This window comes from Ictidomys tridecemlineatus, chromosome X (genome assembly GCF_052094955.1).
Source record: "Ictidomys tridecemlineatus isolate mIctTri1 chromosome X, mIctTri1.hap1, whole genome shotgun sequence".
Classification (NCBI taxonomy): Eukaryota; Metazoa; Chordata; class Mammalia; order Rodentia; family Sciuridae; genus Ictidomys; species Ictidomys tridecemlineatus.
In genome coordinates, this window is record NC_135493.1 from 87585217 (window position 1) to 87608699 (window position 23483).

The 23483-nt window shown below is 37.6% G+C and overlaps 1 protein-coding gene and 1 pseudogene across 2 annotated transcripts in view; one reads left to right on the forward strand and one right to left on the reverse strand.

Annotated features, from left to right (window-relative positions):
* Znf81 (zinc finger protein 81) overlaps positions 1-23483 on the reverse strand; it is a 57701-nt gene that overhangs the window by 19685 nt on the left and 14533 nt on the right. Inside the window, exon 3 of one of the 2 annotated variants that reach the window (XM_013358015.4) lies at positions 8703-8829. The exons of the other annotated variant lie outside the window; for it this stretch is intronic. Within the exon in view, the coding sequence (XP_013213469.2) occupies positions 8703-8829 (127 nt within the window). The remainder of the gene's footprint in view (positions 1-8702; positions 8830-23483) is intronic. 2 annotated transcript variants of the gene reach the window in all.
* LOC144371761 (syntaxin-binding protein 3 pseudogene) lies at positions 2286-3752 on the forward strand (annotated as a pseudogene).

Sequence of the window (23483 nt, forward strand, 5' to 3'; positions counted from 1 at the left end):
CATCTCTGAAAGCAGTTGTCTCCATCTTGGGACACCTCCACTGTCATCTTGGGTTACCTCTGCTGCCACCTCTGCCACCATTAGTTAGGGCAGATTCCATCTTAGAACACTGACTGAGGCCTGGAAGCCCAACAGCAAGTTACTTATAGGCTTGACAGTATTGCCACCACCAACTAGGGACGTGGCCACTTTCATCTAGGGACAACAACCAGGACCTAGAAGACCATCACCAAGGTCCCTGTGGGCCCAGTTGCACCAGAGGTGTCCCTACTAGATGTGCTAACAGTCACCATCCTGTTGCAAAGGCAATAGGGAGCCTTGCATAAGGTTGCCTTTCTATATATCTTTTTTTCTCTTTTGCTAACAGCAAACTTCTGTTGATTCCCCTTTTACTTGTCCTATAATCTAATACCTCTATATTCTCACATCCTACCTCATAAAAATCATATCCCACCTCCATTCTCTCTCTGTCCACCACTAGAAAATGTAAACACTTATGCAAACTTACTGTCTATATGTATTTGTTATTTCTGTTTATAGTAGCAAAACTGTAAATGTCTAAATACACACTAATTGATTTATGACTGCATATTAGTTGCATTGGGTTCAAAATGTACATAATTAAAATGATCTGAGAATTAAAGAATGACCTAAGTGAGCAAATACAGGCACATATTGCTCACTCCAACAAAGAGATATGAGAGCAAACACAGGCAGCAAAAGATTACTTCAAGAAAGAGATGGAGATTGTGAAAAACAAACAAACAAACAAACAGAAATCCTTGAAATAAAGGAAACAATAAAACAAATAAAAAAAAACTCATTAGAAAGCATCACCAAAAGATTATACCACATGGAAGACAGAACCTCAGACAATGAAGACAAAATATACAATTTGGAAAACACAGTTGACCACACAGTGAAGATGGTAAGAAACCATGAACAGAACATCCAAGAATTATGAGATACCATCAAAAGACCAAATCTAAGATTTATTGGGATAGAGGAAAGGCACAGAGTTTCAAACCAAAGGGATGCACAATTTCTTCAATGAAATAATATTAGAAAATTTCCCAAACATGAAGAATGAATTGGAAAATCAAATACAAGAGGCTAACAGAACACCAAATGTACAAAATAACAACAGATCTACACCAAGGCACATTATAATTAAAATTACTAGCATACAGAATAAGGATAGAATTTTAAAGGTCATAAGAGAGAAGAATTAGATTACATATAGGGAGAAACCAATTCTGATCTCAGCAGATTTTTCAGCCCAGATCCTCAAGGCCAAGAGATGTTAGAACAACATATGCCAGGCTCTGAAAGAAAATGGATGCCAACCAAGAATCTTATCTCCAGCAAAATTACGCTTCAGATTTGATAACAAAATAAAAACCTTTCATGATAAACAAACATTAAAAGGATTTACAGCAAAAAAGTCTGCACTACATTCTTGGCAAAATATTCCATGAAGAGGAAATGGAAAATAACAATGAAAATCTGCAAAGGGAGGCACTACACTAAGGGAAAGGCCAATCAAAGAGAAACCAAGTCATGTTAAAAACCAAAAATAAACCAAAATGACCAAGAATACAAAACATATTTCAATAATAAACCTGAATGTGAATGGCCTAAACTCATCAATTACAAGACACAGATTGGATTAAAAAAAAGACCCAACAATGTGCTACCCTCAAGAGACTCACAGGAAAAGACACCCAAAACTGAAAGTGAAAGGATGGGAAAAAGTATATTACTCACATGGACCATGTAAACAAGCAGGGGTTTCCATCCTCATATCAGATAAAGTGGACTTCAAACCAAAGTTAGTGAAAAGGAATAAAGAAGGACATTTCAGGGCTGGGGTTGTGGCTCAGTGGTAGAGGGCTTGCCTTGCATGGGTGAAGCACTGGGTTTGAGCCTCAGCACCACATAAAAATAAATGAATAAAATAAAGGTATCATGTCCATCTACAACTAAAAATATATTTTTTTAAAAAGGAGGACATTCCATACTACTCAAGGGAATCATACATCAACAATACATAATAAGTGTAAAGATCTATGCCCCAAACAATGGGGCATCTACGTATATCAAACAAACCCTTCTCAACTTCAAGAGTCAAATAGACCGCAACACAATAATACTGGGTGACTTTAACACAATTCTCTCACCACTAAATAGATCTTCCAAACAAAAACTAAACAAAGAAACTATAGAACTCAGTAATACAATACATATAGAATATTCCATCCATCAATATTTACACTTCACTGACTATGTATACTCTTGATGTACCAGATGCATTTTATTACTGTTTTAGTCCAGACCCTGGCAATGCCAATGGAAAAGATGCCATTATGGAAGCAATGGCTAAGCAAATAGTTACAGTATGTGCCACTTTGGATGAAAATCCTGGAGTAAGATACAAAAGTAAGCCTCTAGATAATGCCAGTAAACTTGCAGTTGGTTGAAAAAAAAAACTTGAAGACTACTACAAGACTGATGAAAAGAGATTAATAAAGGGTAAAACTCATTCCAAGCTCTTAATAATCAATTGTGACTTTGATCCTGTGTCCACTGTCCTGTATGAACTGACCTTTCAGGCAATGGCATATGATCTACTCCAATTGAGAATGATACATACAAATACAAAACAGATGGAAAAGAAAAGGAGGCAATCATTGAAGAAGATGATGACCTCTGGGTGAGAATTCGACATCGGCATATTGCAGTTGTAGTAGAAGAAATTCCAAAGCTTATGAAGGAAGTTTCATCAATGAAGAAAGCAACAGAAGGAAAGACATCACTTAGTCCTCTTACCCAGCTGATGAAAAAGATGCCCCATTTCTGTAAACAGATTACTAAGAAAATTGTCTATCCTAATTTAGCAGAAGATTGCATGAATAAGTTCAAGCTTAATATAGAAAAGCTCTGTAAAACTGAACAGGACCTGACACTTGGAACTTATGCAGAAGGACAGAAGGTGAAAGATGCTATGAGAGTACTTCTTCCAGTTCTACTCAATAAAAATCATGATAAATGTGATAAAATAAGAGCAATCCTACTTTATATCTTCAGTACTAATGGAACTACAGAAGAATATTTGGACAGGTTGGTCCGTAATGAAAAGATAGAAAATGAGAGTGACACGATTCATAACTGAAGTTATCTTGGTGTTCCCATTGTTCCCCAATCTCAACAAGGCAAAACCATTAAGAAAGGATTGGTCTGCAGAAGAAACTTTTCAACTTTCTTGATGGACACCTTTTATCAAAGATATTATGGAAGATGCCATTGATAATAGATTAGATTCAAAGGAATGGCCATATTGTTCTCAGTGTCCAGCAGTGTGGAATGGCTCTGGAGCTGTAAGTACTTGCCAGAAACCTAGAACTAATTATTTAGAATTGGACCAAAAAAATGGATCAAAGCTGATTATTTTTGTAACTGGAGGAATTACATATTCTGAAATTCACTGTGCTTATGAAGTTTCTCAGTTACATAAATCCTGTGAAGTTATTATTGGTTCTACACATATTTTAACACCCAAAAAGCTGTTGGATGATATAAAGATGCTGAATAAACCCAAGGATAAAGTCTCCTTTACTAAAGAAGAGTAGTTTAAGAGGGAGTGGTTTAGAGGTTCTTTAATTAATATGTTCAATTAAAAATAGAAAAAGAAAATGTTACTATCATGTAATTTAAACAATGTAAATATTTTATGGAACAATGACTTTCAAATACATTTCTTTTTTTATATTTATTTTTTAGTTCTCGGCAGACACAATATCTTTATTTTATTCGTATGTGGTGCTGAGGATCGAACCCAGCGCCCCACGCATGCCAGGTGAGCGTGCTACCGCTTGAGCCACATCCCCAGCCCCTCAAATATATTTCTTAAAGGACTGTTTATGATTATGTATTGTTGGATTTGCCATCTTTAATAATTTAAATATTGTTGCTGCTTTATAGGTGATAAGATATTAAAATGCTTTCTAAACTTTTGTTTTAACCTCTGGAACAGAATTTCTTAAAGTTATGGGTAATTTTTCATAGCCTCTTGTGTATATATACTAATAATGTACTAAATACTTATCTATCTTATGCTGAAGAATAGTTTTTTGGGGGAAAATGATTTTTAAAAGAAGATATAAAAGTAAAAACTGTAAATGTGTATGTATGATAGAATTATTTCCTATTAATGCAGTTTTTCTTTCAACTGAAATTCACAGTTTTATGTGTAAAATAATTCAGTCACTGAGTAATTTCACAGTGTACTATCTTGCTAGATCCTTTTAAAAAACACAATTTTATGTAATTTTGAAATGATGTATGTTTAAACTAGAAAACCAAAAATAATCATGAATATTCTAAGAGAAAATAAAATATATATTACAAAAAAAGAAGTGAGCAATTTGCTCTGCCACACACTCATGTTATGATATGCTGTCCTCAGAGGAGGTCCAAAGCAACAGGACCACTCAAACTTAGACTGGAACCTACAGAACCATGAGCCAAAAGAAACCTTTTCTTTTTATACATTTATTGCCTTGTGTATTCAGTTTTAGTTATGGATAGCTGACTAATACATCCCCTAAGGTACTTGCCTTTCCAAACATTGCTGTTTCTCCTAAGGATTGATGCCCATCACTCTTCTTAACTTCTAGGCATATAACTAGACTCAAGTTCAAGCAAGCCTCAAAAGGTGAAACACAAAGTATAGTCCATGAGGATGCATGTACAACAGAAGAACTGCATGACTTCTCTAATTTATACAGACAAAAATATGGAGAATATGTGTAGAAATGGATATCAAGAATGGGATAATGGTGGAAGGAACACAATACTAGATCACATTTAGTTGTTTGATATGGACCCACTAAACAGAGATTCTGAATTTGATGTTGCTGCTTGAGGGGTCAGAAAGTCTCTAATAGGAAAAGATTAACATTAAACAGAGACATGAGGTGGGAGGGAAAGGGAGAAAAAAGGGAAATTGCATGGAAATGGAGGGAGAGCCTCATTGTTATACAAAATTACATATAAGAGGTTGTGAGGGGAATGGGATAATAAACAAGGAGGGAAATGAATTACAGTAGATGGGGTAGAGAGAGAAGATGGGAGGGGAGGGGAGGGGGGATAGTAGAGGATAGGAAAGGTAGCAGAATACAACAGTCACTAATATGGCATTATGTAAAAATGTGAATGTGTAACCGATGTGATTCTGCAATCTGTATTTGGGGTAAAAATGGGAGTTCATAACCCACTTGATTCTAATGTATGAAATATGATATGTCAAGAGCTTTGTAATGTTGTGAACAACCAATAAAAAAAAAAGTCTCTAATAGTCTGGTTGGTTGGCTGATTCATGGACCAAAAGCTGGCCTACACTAAATGAAGCTGAAATGCCAGAAATGCCTTGGTAGACTGGAGAAAAAAGTATCTAAAACCATTGGGAATTTGGAATGCTAGTGTGGATTTATCATGTAACATCTGCACATTCATTCCAGGAGTGTCCAGAGGACATACTTGTTATCACAAGTGTGAGAAACAAATCTGTAGGAGCCCCAGCATCTTTTAAGAGTTCTGTGATTGCTCATTTGTATTTCAGAAATTAAAGTTGGAACTGTTTTCAATGAAAAGGGAAACATAAATGCAATGGGAGTAATTGGATCCTGGGGTAGCAGAGGCCAAGTGGAGGTACTCTAATTGCCATAGGCAAGATGGCTATAATTACCACAATGGACAGAAGAGTCAAAGCAATACTCAGAATAGTCTGATTTATAGAGATCTATAGCATTACCTAATTGACCTTGGCATCCCCATAAAAGAATCAGATGAGCAGTCTATTAAACCTTAGTTGGTCTGTACAAACAGAAGAGTTTTAGGTCAAGGTCAGTAGAGAAGGAAGGGAACAGAGGGAAGGACAAGATGAGGGAAAGGGAAGTACTAGGGACTCAATTAGAGCAAATTATTTTCCATGCTTTTATAATTTTGTCAAAATGAATCATAATGTTATATATAACAAAAAAAGCTAATAAAAATAAGTGTTCTAGGACAAGTAAACAAAAATCTAATCTGAAGCATAAAAAGATAATAAATAAATAAATAAATAAAGTAGGTCATGGCACCTCGCTCAATTCCCAGGCTTGAGCCTATTTACAGGCCCAGGGTCGCTTGAATGAAAGGGATAACAAGTCTCTTTGAGGAAGGACCCCGATAAAATACTAAAATTTTATAACTATTAATCTTTCTCAGTCTTCCCAAAGAGACTGAGGTCTTTTATCAGTGTAACTGTACATTGAGGAAAAGGAAATATTTTTGAGAATTTTGGACTCTTGCTCCAAACTGGAGAGGAGACCTGGAGACACAAAACATCACTGTGATCTATCAGTCAGGGTAGATGTTTAATAGAAAGTTATTAATGGAGTTTTAGATCAGATCCATCTCACAGTGGATCTGGTGGGTCTCTGACACCATCCTGTGGTTATTTCCCTAGTTAAAGAATGATAATTGGAATACACATAACTCAGCAACTGTCAGAATGACTATATTGGTTCCCTGACCTGTGGAGTGAAGAATATAATGGTGGGAAAGGCCAAGTGGAAGCCATTAGAACTTCCTTTAACTAAGAAAATAGAAAAATAAAAGCAATATCCCATTTCTGGAAAAACAGCAGAGATTACTACTAACATCAGGGACTTGAAATATATAGGGGTAACAATTTCCATCATTATCACCATCAACTTAGCTATCTGGCCTGTGCAAAAAACAAATAACTATTAGAGAAAGACAGCAGAGTATCATAAACTAAGCAAGACAGTGACTCTAATTGTAGCTGTTCTTCCAGATGGGGTTTCATCGATTGAGCAAATTAACACATTTCCTGTGTTAATCTAGAATGTAGCTATTGTTCTTGCAAATGTGATACCTATCAGAAAAGACAACTAGAAGTAGTTTGCTTTCAGCTGTCAAGGGGCAACAATATACCTTTACTGTTCTATCTCAGAGGTTTAAAACTGTCTATCCATATGCCACAATTTACTTCATATGAATCTTATTTACCTTTTCCTTCCACAAAACAACACACAAAAATTCTCAGAGGAAAAACAATACAGCATAGCGGTCCATTGCACTGATGACATTAAGCTCACTGAACCTAGTAAACAAGAAATAGCAACTACTCAAGATTTATGGGTAAGACATTTTCATATCAGAATATGGAAAAGAAATTGCATAGAAATTTAAGGGCAGTAAAGTACACATGACATAAATTTAGGTCCTTCTGCCTCAAGAAATTTCTAGTGGTCCAGTAGTATGGATGTCAAGACATCACTTCTAAGGTAAAGAATAAGTTGTTGCATCTATTCCCTGCTATAAGCAAAAGAGAGGTACAACACTACTGAGCATCTTTGGATTTTGCAGGCAACAATTCCTCATTTTGGTGTGCAATTCTGACCCACTGGATCACCATTTACCAAATGATCCAAAACCTGCTAGTTTGGGGCCTCAGCAAAAGAAAAGGTTCTGCAACAGGTCTAGTCTGCAGTATAAGTTGCTCTTCCACTTGGGCCATATGATCTAGCAGATCTGATGGTGCTACAGGTGGCAGTGGCAGATTCAGGCATTGTTTGGAACCTCTAGTAGGCCCCTATAGGTGAATCACCCTGCAGATCCTTAAGATTTTGGAGGAAAGCCTACCATCCTCTGTGGATGACTATCCTTTTGAAAAACATCTTATGGTTTGCTATTGGACCTGAATTTACTCACCCAATGAATTTAAGCATATTAGCTAACAGAGGAGAGGAGAAATTTAGCAAGGATTCTTTAGTAATTGCAAATGAACACAGAAAAACCCAGTGTTGAAACCCTGCCCCTCAGTGGGGTATTAGAAATGTGGCATACAGAATAATCGCTCTCCAATGCTGCCTTTTAGTGACCCAAGTTCTTCTGATTGAGGCCCAGCCTGTAGATGTTGGGAGGACAGTAGCAGCCCCTGATGTACTGGACTTAGATATTACCAGAATCATGCTCCTAGAGAATGTAGCTCTAAGTGGGTATAAACTCCATGTAAGGCTGAATACTAGCACAAAAGCAATATTCAACAGTATCATAAGGAAAAACTTTGAAAAGAAATTTTAAGAAAATAGTTCCAGAGCACATGACTATTAAGAGACATGATGTCAATCCTACATAGCAACCCCATACCCTTAGGTGGTGGCCATGCCTCTCTCAGCCTTGGAGACAAGGAGATGGCCCTGCCCTCTGAAACTGAGGAGATAATGGATTCCCACACCTCACCATCTCCATAGCCTATGCCCTCAGGTCTGTAGAAGTACCTGCAGCCCCACTGGCCTCTGAACCATTCTTAGGTCATTCTTCTCTTTTCTTGAAGAGTAACACATGTTCATACCCAAATAGCTTTACCATCCCCTTTTCTGCATATGGAATCAAATTATTGATAGATCTTTATTTTATTTATTTCTTTATATGTGGTGCTAAGGATTGAACCCAGTGCCTCACACATGTCAGGCAAGTACACTACTGCTGAGCCACAGCCACAGCCCCTGTAAAGACTATTTCTAAATAAGGTCACAATCTGAAGTATTGAGGATTAAAACTTCAGTATATGTTATTTGGAGGACCATTTCAACCCTGGGTTTCTCATAGTTACATAGGATAGTGATGCTTACCCACTGAGAGCAGGTGGCTATAGTTCTCCAACATTACATCTTGGTACAGGCACCTTTGAGTAGAGTCCAATTGCTGCCACTCCTCTCTACTGAAGTCCACAGTCACATCCTCAAATGATACTGGTATCTGTAACAACACAATCCTGTTCAAGGCAACCCAATCAGCACTAGGGGATAGGGAGATGAAAAACAGGACATGGTTTTTAATGATTTTTTCATCATGATATACCATGTAGTATGCAAAATACATTCATTTCATTATAAGAGTCCCCAGTCTTAATCCATTCCAGCATCAATTCTACACTATTACCCAGCATGCTGTTGGCATTGATGTGTACAGACAAGTTAAGTGCAAGATTCTTGCCAAGAGAATAAGCATATTGAACATATTAGGCACTCTAAAAGCTAAGACAGCTTCCTGAAACGTATGAAGGAAAATTACCTGAAAAAGAAGGAACCCCAAAACAAAGGTAACTACATTCAGCTGAAATGCCAGCCTGCTCCACCCAGAGAAGGATGTTTTGTGAGAACAAATGGAAAGGAGCCTGAGCTGCTGGAATCTATTCCCTACGAATTAATGACATAATAAATGTTAAAAAAATAAATAAATAAAGGCCTGTGGGCTATAAAAATGATTTTCTTAAAAAAATCACTTTGGGCCCCAGGGAATTATGACATTGGTTTCATTCAAGATACAAAATCAGTAAAAGTAGCTTATAACTTATCATGTGTAAAATAATATCCTTTGTTGAAAGTTCAATTAGAAGTGATAAAACTAATGATAAAATAATTAGAAAAACCAAGAATAATTGGAAAATGGCATTCAGCCTGTAATACTCCTATATTTCTAGTAAGGCAAAGTATATTTGATGTAGTTGAACAACTATTATGTAAATTTGCACAAGATCTTAAAGAAGTCAATGAATTTCTTGTTCCATGAACCCCTGTAGTTCCTAATTCTTGAACTATTCTGGTTTCAGTACCATAGTCTGCTAAGTTTTTCTCTATACTTTGTGTTCCACTATTTTTTTCTGTTCCTCTAGCTAACACATAAACTCTTGCTTGATTTTACTTAGGATAGAGTTCAGTATTTATGGCAGAAGATCTCTCAAGTGTTTTAGGTCTCTCTTATTTTTCTATGTATATGTCTAATATACAGAAAATCTTAGGGAAATGTATCCTACTGGAAGGATCTATAATTACTCAATCCGTAAATTATTTGCTGGTAGCCTCCCAAACTAAAGAGCAAGTAAAACTGATTCTTTGGCTTTGTTTTGGTTCCTTGCTTCACTGGGCCTCATTAGAAAAGCTCTAATATTGCCAAATAGAAGTAAAATATTTAAGGAATCTGGTGTCACATGAAGGCTTCAAATTTGAAGATAAAAGAGATGCTACAATAAAATAATTTAGATAATTTGGGGGATTTGTGAGGTACCAAAGAACAATGAATTCCAGTTTTATTCTCTGACACAAAAGCATGGTAATACTTTAGATCCTCTGATTAATGTGCCATCTGATTATTTATGTACAAGCATCATTATCCAATCCTAATATTGTGCTTGAAAGATACAAACTTCTAAACTGTGTTAGTCTTTTTATCAGATCCTCATCAGACAGACAACTATGAACATACAATTGTAATAGAAGGAAATGCTAGGCAGCAACTGAATTTTTCTGACATTCCTGTTCAAAATGTATAATTCATAATGCATAGTTGATCATGAACCCTGGACAAAAGGGACCACTTTTAGGCTTTCTATGCTGTGGTGACTGCTCAGGAAATCTTGCAAGCTTATGTTTTGTCTCAAATTAAATCAGCTACAAGTGGCCACATTACTAGCAGCTACTAAAGCTATAATTCTTAGTTCAGGAAAAACCAAATCAATATAATAGTACATACGTGTTTGGTGTCTGGGAAAAATGGGATTCTTGTCTTCAATGGGAACTAAAACATCTCATGGAAAATTAATATCTGTGTTGTTAAAGGTTTCACAATTGCCTACTCAGATATCAATAATTCACAGAAGAGCCCACATAATGCAGAATGATAGAGTTTCTAAAAGCAATGAAATTACCATACTGTGAACAGAACAATGAGGTAGTCTATGAGAATAGTAATAAATTTGCCAGAGTATTTCTTTTTCACTTGAGTCCCAATATCAGTATCATTTACTTTAGAAAACTTAAGGAACAAGTCCTTTGTGAGATTAGGCCTTCTGAGGTGTTGGTTTTGCACAGAAAGCATAAATCCAGCCCCATTTTCTCTTTTCTTTCTACTCTACATTGTGGAGAGGATTTCTGGGGGTGGCCAGGAAACTTTATTTTTAAATTTCCCCCCCAACATGCAATCATGCTGATTCTGGCTACTGCTTTTTTTTTTTTCTTTCTCTTATTTTGATAGCAGAATGGGTGATCAGCAGCACTTGAAAAAGCCCTCTCAACTGGGTCTTTTACTGTGTATATTTGCATACAGATAAAATCTAGTGGTTGATAGAGGAAGCAGACTTATTACAGTATGTCCTTCCAGGTCTTATGATTTTATATATCAGGGTTTCTAGGGAAGAGAGAAAACCTTTTAATATTTATTTCTTTAGTTTTAGGTGAACACAGTATCTTTATTTCACATTTATATGGTGCTAAGGTGATAGATATTGAACTCAGAGCCTCACACATGCTAATCAAGTGCTCTACCACTGAGCTACATTCCCAGCCCTTCACAGATGTTGATACTGACAGCAAATATCAGTTTGTATTCAGATAGCAAGTACTTCAATATGCATTTTCATCTCTCCCCCACGGGAACTGAGTACCTTATTATTTAACATCAGTGGGTCTGGCATCAACATGACTGCTCCCACCTCAAATAGCCAAAATTGTCACTATATAGAGCAACCCCCTTGGTTAGCACCTTAGCCCATATTCTATAATAGTATTCCTGGGACTGGGTGATTTAAGAATGAAAGAGGTTTATTTTGCCTCATGGTTCTGAAGGGTGGGAAGATCTGCTCAGCTTCAATTAATGGAAGAAAGTGAAAGGACAAGTGGGTGCATGTGGAAGAGACAAACATAAGGGTTAACCCTGCTTCACAACAATTGGCCCTCACAGAAACTAATTCAGAGAAAGAAAACCCTTTACACTTTTGGACTTGCCATTCTTATATAGATAATTAGGGACAGCCCTTCGGAAAAGCAGTTATCAGCTTGCTATGGACCCTTGTTAAAACTGAACACCTGACCCATGGTGGCCTTGTGATTCTTCAGCCTGACAATACTATTTTAGTGTAGACTGATTGAGACTCAGTGACTAACAAAGTAAGAAGAAACCAAAAGGCCTCACTTATCAAAAGAATAATATATTCGAGGGGCTGGGGATGTGGCTCAAGTGGTAGCGCGCTCTCCTGGCATGTGCGGGGCACTGGGTTCGATCCTCAGCACCACATAAATATAAAATAAAAGATGTTGAGTCCACTGAAAACTGAAAAAGAAAAGAATAATATATTCGAGCTGGCCCAATCCCAGCAGCATCTTGGCTTTCCATGAAAATGGGACAACTACTCTGTTAAGGGAAATTTTATTTCCCACTTTGTCAACTAGTTTGTACTAGTTGTAGGGCAAAATGGGGTCCTCAATTCAAAGAGGTTCCCCTAAATGTCTGGGCCTCATCCACTAATGGTTTGGCTGAGATGAAATCTGATGGTTTCTACTAGACTGTTCAATCTAAGAAGACCTGAGAATGGATGTGGGTGCTCCACTCAGCAGGTAGAACTCAAAGTCATTTTCCTAACTCTGCCCAATATTCCCTTTGATATTTATTGATTCTTGAGCTATTAACAGTGGTTCAGCTATTGGTCTCCCACTTGAAAGACCATAGACAGATTAGACAGTTAGGTATCATGGACTATAGAAACAAATTGCAGCTATGAATAGAATGGTCTGAGTCATCCATATAGATGCCCATGGTAAGCATCTACTCTGATGAAACTGACTGGAATCAAGCTGCTGATTGAGATCTCACTGCCTAGCTTACTGTCATTGACACTTGGAACCACCATCACATCAGATATGACAATGCATCCATTGTCAAAGACTGGGCATAAATTAGGAGACCCTGTATTTCTGATACAGAAGCTACCACTGTATGCCAATCTTGTGACTTCTACAACACTGTCCATTGTGATGGGGAACAACACATCACATGAGGTGTGGTCCCATTTGCTCCTGTTGAATTAACTACAATACACCTTAAGTCACCTCTAAGAGCTTTCACTGAGGCTATGCCACTGTTGACATTTCTTTGGGTTAAACAGTTGCTGTTTCAAACTGCTCAGATAATTGCAGCTGCACACTGTGGCTATTTTGGTTTTCCAGACTATTTATAGCCTGAAAATGTCACACCTTTTATTTAAAAGCCATGCAACTATGGGCTGATAATCAAGGTATATGATTGACTTCCACACTCCCTGCTAACCACTGGCATCTGGTATTAAGTGTTGAAATGGCCTCTTCAAAAATCAACTCACATAGCTGGTGATGTAGCTAAGTGGTAGAGTGCTTGCGTAGCATGTGCAAGGCCCTTGATTCAGTCCCCAGTACCCACCAAATTAAGTAAATAAAATAAAATATGATAGAAATGAGTTTTAAAAAATGACTCAGAGAGTATTCCAACTCTGCCTCCCTCACTTCATCATTATCTTTTAGGCAGTTTGGTCAGTGAATATGGCTGACCCCAGAAGGGGATTATCTTCTTTCAACCATTACCTTGACAATGACAAGAGCAAAGAGCATTGAGGGTCATACAGATGTATTTTGAAAACTTGGGATTTTGTTTGGAATAATCTTTCTTTCCCCTAACAGCATCCCAGACTACAGTGGTTAGTAAACTCCGCAGTGGCATCCCAGTGAGAAAGGAGCTTAAGGAACTTAAATTTAATTCTGATCAGCCACCTGGATTCTCCAATTCCAAGGACATTGCTCTAGATAATAATTACCACTTGGTTCAGTACACCACTTGCTACGTACGTCCCCCTATAGTGACCAAATGGGCCAAGGTGCAGAACATAACAGATCTCTGTGAATTTATAAAAATGCCCTGTCTCTCTTGGACCTCATTCATTCAGATAAAAGGTCTAGAAACTAGGGCTGGGGCTGTAGCTCAGTGGTCAAGTGCTTGCCTCACATGTGTGAGGCACTGGGTTCAATCCTCAGCACCACATAAAAATAAATAAAGATACTATGTGTTCGTCTACAACTAAATAAACATTTTTTTTAAAAAAGAGGTCTAGAAACTAATAGGAGATGATTGGGCAGAAAATGTGAACTTATAGCTACTACAGTAGACCACAATGATTCTGCATCAGTAAAAGGAAGGCACCAACCCACTGTCTAAGGAGGAAACCCCAGAAAGTATGGGGTGGGGGAGAATAGGGGGAGAAGAGGAGAGAGAGAGAGACAGAGACAGACTGACTGACAGACAATAAAAATCTGTCTTTCAGAACCATCCCTGAAGCATTCCTCACAAAGGATATTGCCCTGTTACATCTCCCCCAAATTGTTGCAAGGACCTGAAATAACTGTGGGATCTGCCAACAATCTCCCCTCCAAGGGAGGGCTCTGGCTCCCACACCTCACATGCAAAGCACTGTCAACTCCTCCAAATGGCTTCCTGAACCCCTTTCTACAGCCATCACTCAGCAATTCTGTGGGGCAGAATACTAGGTGGCTGGTGGATGGTGGCATGGACATGTAGAACCAATTGGAATAACTACCTTTAGGTGGTTTCCAATAAAAAGAATTAGACTCAAGTTTTCAAGCAGATGAGAACTCTTGACAACACTGAAATTCACCTGAGCCATGAAAACGGTTACAGTAAAGAAATCCCCACACCTGTTTGTTTCTTCATGAGCCATTCTCCCCCATATGACAGAGCTAAGGCTTGCTGTCCACTCTGTCATAAAACAGACTCTTGGACTCATTGTCTTCCTGTGAAAATACCAAATACAGACCTTTCCCCTTGTGCCTGAACCTATGGACAAGGCCTGACACAGATGCCCCAACTCCCCTTTTTTGTGTGTCACAAATGATTAACCAAGCTGTTATCTTCCTGAAATAACTAGACATAGAGGTAAATATTTTCTGATCAGTTGACTGAAACTTCCCTATTTTCAAAAACAATCTCCTAGTAAATATCTTTTTTATTATATTATTTTATTTATTTATATGTGGTGCTGAGAATCAAACCCAGTGCCTCACACATGCTAGGCAAGCACTCTACCACTGAGCCACAACCCCAGCCCCCTGATAAATACCTTCACCTACAATTTATCTACTCCTCCCTACAAAACTATAAGGCAAAACCACCCTGTCATGGCTCCAGTGTTTGGATCTAGGGTTCTCCCTATTACAATAAGCCTTCATAAAATCAATTTTCTTACTTTATAATTTTTTTGTCTTAGACAGTTTGGTGCCATGAATTGAACAGAACTAAAAACTCACTTCCAGACTCCCTTCTCCACCCAGGTTCTAGGGCCTCTCCAATTCACCATGATGTGACCCTTCCTTGACTGGTGATTTTGGGGATCCATAGTGAGTCTAGCCTCTGATCTCTGTGTTCTGGACATAGTCTGTAGAAGCACAATAAGGATCCAATTCTTTGAGTACTCTTTTGGTTTTCTTTTGTTGGTGGATTTTGTTTAATCTCTGTACTCATTGTAAACTCTCAATCCAATTCTTGACCACTTGAAAAAACTCTTGCTAATTATATTGCTATATAATTTCAGTTTGTTATCTCCAAAATGGTATAAATTTACTAAGGACCACTTAAAATTCCAATGGCTCCTTTGCAGCCCTGAGATCTTCCTAAATTTATTAATTTTGTGAAGTACCTCAAATCTTGAAGTTCTAAGATCTCTCCTCATTAGTGGTCAGATGATGATGATAATGATGATGATGATGATGATGATTTTGTTACAAGGCTGAATAACAAGAAAATGTCTCCAATATATATGAAACTGTATAGTCCCTTAAGAACTGTTTCTCTCACCACTGGCTCATTCTTCCTGCTCCTCTTTAACTCTTAACTAAACTGCACAATCCTTTCCTTACACAGGTGAGTTAGTTTAGTTAGTGGCACCTTCCTTGTGTGCCACTCCAGCCCTTTCCTATTCCTCCATATTCTGCAGATCTCCTTTCCCCTTCTACTCCTCCTCTTTACCTTCTCCTGATCCCATATCTCCATCATAACCCATATTATTGGCCTTTTCCACCTGCAATGCAAGGAAGGTCAATAACTTAAGCACCCACCTAAACAAGTGTTCTTTAGGCCTTGATCTTGTTCAGATTTACATGCTATTATTATTAGAGACTTTCCAGACCCCTATAAGAATGGACAATAACTGAATAATCAATTCAGACTGGTCCTCAAGGTATATTCTCCTGGACCTCCTACTTTCTTTGTGTGTGTGTGTGTGTGTGTGTGTGTGTGATGCTGAGGATGGAACCAAGGGCTTTGTGCATGCTAGGCAAGTACTCTATCACTGAGCTACACCCTCAGCCCTATATGGGGCTGGGGTTTGAGGGAACAGATTGCCCTGGATATTCCATTCTAATCTCATTAAGTTGTAAAGCCATAGGTATGCATTGTGTTGATCTGGTCTTTTCTGTGGTGAAGTCCTTATGGTTGAACTAACAGATGTATTTATGAGAGAAGAGGATTTTGCCAATTTACCTTACATTTTTTTAATAATAATTCCAAGTTCTGGTTGTAAGCTGTTGATGAAGTTATTAACCAATGCAGATGTGGTTTAATTTTCAAGAGAAAGTCTGGAGTAGTTCTTCCAAATATTTTCTAATCTCAGTCAGTAGTTAGACATCAATTCACTTCTTTGTTTTCTAGAATATTATATCTTTGACTAATAAATGAGCAGAAAATGGTGGGAATGGATTCTAAAAGCCTCTCTCGTGGTGTTTTTTAACTTGTATGTAAACTTCAGAGTATTCTGTTATTTTTAAAGGTCCATATCCTAGTTCCACTAGCAGTTGCAAGAGTTAATATGAATTACGAAGCCCAGGGATACGGGTGTAGCTCAGTGGTAGTGTTTGCCTAGCAAGTCCAAGGCCCTGGGTTCTATACTCAGCACCCCAAAATTAAATAATTAATTATGCTTAAAAAAAACCATAGATAGGGGCTGGGGATATGGCTCAAGCGGTAGCGCGCTGGCCTGGCATGCGTGCGGCCTGGGGTTCAATCCTCAGCACCACATACAAACAAAGATGTTGTGTCTGCTGAAAACTAAAAAATAAATATTAAAATTCTCTCTCTTTAAAAAAAAAAAAAACATAGATAGGCCAGCATGGTAATCCCAGTGGCTTGGGAGGCTGAAGCAAGATTATTGCAAGTTCAAAATCAGTCCCAGAAACTTAGCCAGGGCCTAAGCAACTTAGTGAGAACCTGCCTCAATATTAAAAAGGGAGGGCTAGGGTTGTGGCTCATTGATTAAGTGCCCCTGGGTTCAATGCCCAGTACCCAAAAAACAAAGCAACACCCATAGATAGGAATACTTGCAGATATCATTATAAAAGGGGGGAAGAATTGGACTTGGGAATCCCTAGCCCACAAAAAGGAACGAGAGTTAAAAAATAAAACCCATCTTCCCAATAACTTTCCTTTGAGGTACCATCCCCCTTGTATCCGTAACTGACTTAATGGACAAGGGGAGATAATCATCCCCAGTCATGGACATCCTATCACCTTCCTAGTGGACATAATGGTACCATTTTCCACCGTTAACACTTGATTTTCCCACCACCCTCCTTCACAGTATATAAACCATCCCTGTGGTAGGACTTGATAACTATCATATGACTTGTCTTCTTCTAAATCTGTTTCTGTCTCTGTCTCTCTCTCTGTCTCTCTCTCTCTCTCTCTCTCTCTCTCTATCTATCTATCTATCTATATATATATCTTTTATTTTATTTATTTATTTTTTAAATATTTATTTTTTACTATTTGGTGGACACAACATCTTTGTTTGTATGTGGTACTGAGGATTTGAACCTGGGCCGCACGCATGCCAGGCGAGCGCGCTACTGCTTGAGCCACATCCCCAGCCCCCTTTTATTTTATTTATTTATATGAAGTGCAGAGGATGGAACCCAGGGCCTCACACATGCCAGGCAAGTGCTCTACCACTGAGCCACAGCTCCAGCCTTCACTATGACCTCTTATTACTCAGCATTGCTTTCTGATTAGATACACTACTCCAATCAGCCCGCTGGGAAGAGAACAACTTTTAAATGTGAACCAGTGAGCTACAAACACTCTACTTGTGTCTGTATATGTTTATTTATCTGTGATTAATATTTTTCTACCTCTGAGGGAAAAAAAACAAATATTCCTATAATTTCCCCCAAATAGTCTAAACTTCCAATACTTTCAATGTATTAAAAAAGAATTAAAGAAGCTAACCCAAATGATTTGAGAATTCAAGTTCATATAATTTACATAAATCTTTGACAATCAAGACTAATTTAATATTGTGGGTTAATAAAGATAGCCATGTCTTCTGTATTATCAGCACCAAGTGCAATACAAGCATACATTTTTATTGCAACCAGTTTTGTTTTTAATGAAATAAAGTAGAAGAGGAAAATATCCCAGGACATTACTTCCAAAGAGGATTGTATATAAAACTTTAATTCTATTGTGTGTGTGTGCACATGTATGTGTGTGAATGCACAGAGGATATATATACTGGCATGTACACACAAACATACATATATACATGTTACAATAATGTAAAATGCAATTCACTGGGCATCAATGTCAAAAATCATTTTAAAATATTCAATGAACCTTTTTAAAAAATGTTTAAAAGACTTTCTTTTATTTGTTAGCTTCCCTTGGAGGACAAGCAAAGCAACAGGCGCAATATCATTTTCTATCAGAAAAAATATTTCTGATAGAAATATTGAAAAATCCAGAATATCTGGTTAAAGCCTAGGAAGTCACCCTTTTCCTCTGTCCACAAAGGAGTATCTAGGGGAGCTTTGCACCACGTCAGTGCTCCATGAACAATGACCACCCCACCTTTCATTCCAAATTAACCATCAATCCCTAGTTCACTATTTCCCCCCACATTCCCCTTGCAGGCTTACCAATTGTGATTAATTCTGGCAAGAGCAGTCATGGCTATGGTGAAAAAAACCCTGAAATCCAAAAATGATCTAACAACTTTCAGGTGATTTTCTAGATAAAAAATTGACAGCGAACAGAAACATACATTATGTTTTCAAGATGGATATATCCTTTCTAAACATATGTAGGTTTGCTGATTGAATAAGGCAGCACTTCATCTACTAGACATTCAAGTTTATAAAAAAAACATGAATTTCTATCTAACCAAATTGAACCATTATTTTGATAAAATTTAAAAATAATTATTTTTAGTGGCATATCAGTTTGAAGATAGTTTACAGTATATTTAGGTAACTTAAAACTTTGGACTTGTGTTAGTTAATGGTTATTTTATTCATTAGATACCTATATAATTTCTTAGATAGAAATAATTAGGCATAACTTTAAGTTTCTGTATCTTTTGCATCTTAATTTTATATGGTATATAAAGTATTATGGTTTGGATTTGGAATTCTCCCAAAGTCTCATGTGCTCAGAGGTGGGGCTTTGGGGGAGTGATTGGATCATGAGAGTTCTGATCTCATCACTGGATTAATCCATTGATAACTGAAGATTCTACTGGGAGGTAGGGCCTTGTTGGAAGAAGTAGATCATGGGGGGCATGCAATGGAAGGGTTTATCTTCTCTCTAGCCCCTTCTCTCCCTCTCTCAGCTTCCTAGCTGCTATGACCTGAGCATCTTTCCCCTGCCATGCCCTTTTGTCATGATGTTCTGTCTCAAATCAGGCTCCAATCAATGGAGCCAGTATACCATGGACTGAATCCTCTGAAACTGTGAGCCAAAATAAGCTTTTTTATCCTATAAGTTGTTTCTGTCAGGTATTTTAGTCACAATGACAAAAAGATGAATAACAGAGAACTATATATATTTGGGCTGGTTTTGGTTTTACCATTTTGAAAAGTTGTAGTACAGGTTGAGTATCCCTTATTCAAAATACTTGGGACCAGATGTATTTCAGATTTCAAAGTTTTTCTGATTTTGAAATACTTGCACAGACTTTACAACTTGAGCATTCTTAATCTAAAAATCTAAAATCCTCCAAAATCCAAAGCTTTTTAAACATTACATCAGTCATCAAAAAGTTTCAGATTTCAGGCTGGGGTAATGGCTCAGCGGTAGAGCATTCACATAGCACATTTGAGACCCTGGGTTTGATCCTCAGCACCACATAAAACAATAAATAAATAAAATAAAGATATAAAAAAGTGTATCTTTTTAAAAAGTTTCAGATTTCAACACCTTTGGATTTGGGATTTTTGGATTAGGGATATTAATATAAATTATATATATATAGGTGGTATATGGATTCCAGTTACTCAGGAGGCTGAGGCAGGAGAATCTAGGCAATTTAGTGAGACTCTGTCTCAAAAAAAAAAAAATTAAACGTCTGAAGATGCAGCTCAGTGGTAGAATACCCCAGGCTCAATGCCCAGAATCACAAAAAATTAAAAAGGATATGTATGGCTATTTCAAAACTTGTAAGATGAATGTTCATAAACTCCAATAATCTGTTACAAAATGCTGGTATATGACTATGACAGGTAATTTACAATTCTTAATAGTTTCTAGTTTTTTCCGTGAAATAGAAGTTACTGTGTTTAAAAGCCATAATCAGGGCTGGGGTTGTGGCTCAGCGGTAGAGTGCTTGCCTAGCCTGGGCGGGACCCGGGTTCGATCCTCAGCACCACATAAAAATAAAGGCATTGTGTTGTGTCCATCTACACCTAAAAAATAAATGTATTTTTTAAAAGCCATAATCAATATGTGTAAGGCTCTCCTTGGTGGCAGACAGGCATAACTTTGTATATAGGTATGCAGGATATGTTTTTATTAAGGAAAAAGTGAGTAACTTTGTGCTAAAATAAAATGACTAATGTTTTAGAATGAGAAAGAAGTGCAGGAGAAAACCTAAGTGGATATAGAAAGTTCTAGAAAGTCTACAAAAAGGGAATTTTATTTGCTGTGGTCAAGTTTTACTAAGGTTTAATAGGTTTATTTATACATTTTTGAAAAGATCTTTACTGGGCTGGGAATGTGGCTCAAGCGGTAGTGCGCTCGCCTGGCATGCGTGCGGCCCGGGTTCAATCCTCAGCACCACATACAAACAAAGATGTTGTGTCTGCCAATAACTAAAAAAATATAAATATTAAAATTCTCTCTCTCTCTCTCTCTCTCTCTCTCTCTCTCTCTCTCTTAAAAAAAAAAGATCTTTACTGGACTGGGGTTGTGGCTCAGTGGTAGAGTGCTCGCCTAGCATGCATGAGGCACTGGGTTCGACTCTCAAAACCACATTAAAAAAATGAAATAAAGATATTGTGTGTCCACCTACAACTAATATATGTATATATATATTTTTTAAAAAAGAGCTTTACCATCAAATATTATAATGATACAAAACTAGAATTTGGTTTTCTCTCTGTTAAAATTGTGTAGCCCGTGTAATCTTGCTTCATTGTTTGCTCTTTGTCATATTTCTGCTTATTTTCCATTAACCTCTAATCAAACTATCTCCTTAAGAACCAACATGCTTGGACCGGGGTTGTAGCTCAGTGGTGGAGAATTTGCCTAGCACATGTCAGGCACTGGGTTTCATCCTCAGTGCCACATAAAAATAAATAAATAAAATAAAGGTATTGTGCTCATTTACAACTAAAAAATATTTTTAAAAAGAACCAACATGCTGCTTTGGCTTTGCCCTCCACAGTGTTCTCTGTCTTCTTCCTCATTTAGATCCCCACCATAAAAAGGTGGTGACAACATTCCCTGGTTTGGTTTTCAACTCTAATGGTCTGCCTGTCTGTTTTCCTTTCTATTTCTCTCTCTTCCTCCCTCTCTTCCTCCCTTGCTTTTTCTTTCTCCCTTCCTTCCCTTCTTCCGTTTCCTCCCTCCCTTCCTTCCTTCATTTATCTATTCATTTACTTTTATTTATTTATATTTTCAGTGTTTGAGAATCAAACCCAGGGCTTCCTGCATGCTAGGCAAGCATTCTATCACTGAGTTACACACCCCCAGCCCTGTTACTACCATTCTCTACCTCACTGGTTGTTTGATTTGTCATCTACCAACTGACTCCCAGGACGGACATCTAAGTGCCATTCCCCTAAGCACATCCCATTTTCCCTTACTGACACATCTGAATATTTAAGCAAACTGACATCATCATCCCAACTCCTGGCACATACTAACTAGATCCTATCTGATGACATATGCTATGCTATTCTTGAAATTTCCAAACTCCATAACTCCACTACCTCAGGATTAGTCATAGGCAAAAACAGCACCAACTTCATCCTCATAAGCACCATTTCATCCTCTGTCATTTTCAGCAAGTCACGTAGACTTCGCTTAATTACACACAAAGACTTTGCTCCCTTAAGGGGTTCACCCATGTTTAACTACAAACATCATGGATTATTCCCATGGGGGTCTGTGACCCCCATGATACACTTTTTATATAGCCAGTCATTCTACACCTCCTTTCCCACACTAATCTTTCCCTTTATTCAATGAGTTTATTGGGATGTAATCCCATCATAAATGGAGGAGCATCTATATAGGGTCCTAACTATGAGATATATCCAAGATTACTAATTCTTTTCCTGTTTATAATTTTATATCTTGCAGTTGGGGATGCAGCCTTCCCAGAGTCATAAATGCTACTCTGCAGTCAAGCTTGAAAAATGATTCAACAACATATTGCAACCCTGCTGACCTGAGAACAACCACATTTCCACCTGAATTTGCACATAAAGCCAACTTTATATGTAGAGATGAAATTTGTACTAACAATGGTATAGACCTAGGCATCCTCCATAGCCTCATTTCTACAAATACTTTTCAAGGTCAACCTTAAGGCTGTCTGGAAGAAGAGGGAGCCTGGCAATGCTGAATTCCATTTTAGTCCTGAAAACAATGACAACTAAGAAATCTCAGGGCTAACTGCAAAGGACCACATTCCCCCATGTGAATTAGATAAGGCTTGCTGCCCACTCATGGCTTCCAGGTTTACTTGTGACAAGGCCAAACAGCTTTCTCCTTTTGCCTGAACCTGCTGAAAGGCCTGCTACAGTCCCTCCAACTTCCTGTTCTTGTCTCATGAATGATTAATGAATGATTAACTGAGGTTAAAATTTTACCCTCCTGAAATTAACTAGCCACAGAGATAAACATTTGGCTGACAGGGACTTCCCCTAATTAACACACACACACACACACACACACACACACACACACACACACACACACACCACCCCTGGTAAGTCTTCCTGCTATGAAAGTAAAGAGCAAAACCACCTCATAGAGACATTCTTGATTTCAGACCTGGTGGTATTCTCCCTACTCTCCATGAATAAATTCAATTTCAATACTTGTTTGCTTTATGTCTGTAACAGTTAAAGAATATCAGCTGGCTAAGAGTTCACATTGGAGCTATTCTCATGCTATATTCCCTTTCACAGAAATAAAATTAAAAACATAAAAATACTAAAACAAAAGTATAAAAGCTTTTTGATTTTTTTCAAACATAGCTGAACAATGAAGACATTTCTAGTTATGAAAAAAACTTGGAGGACACAGAAGATTGGTAAACT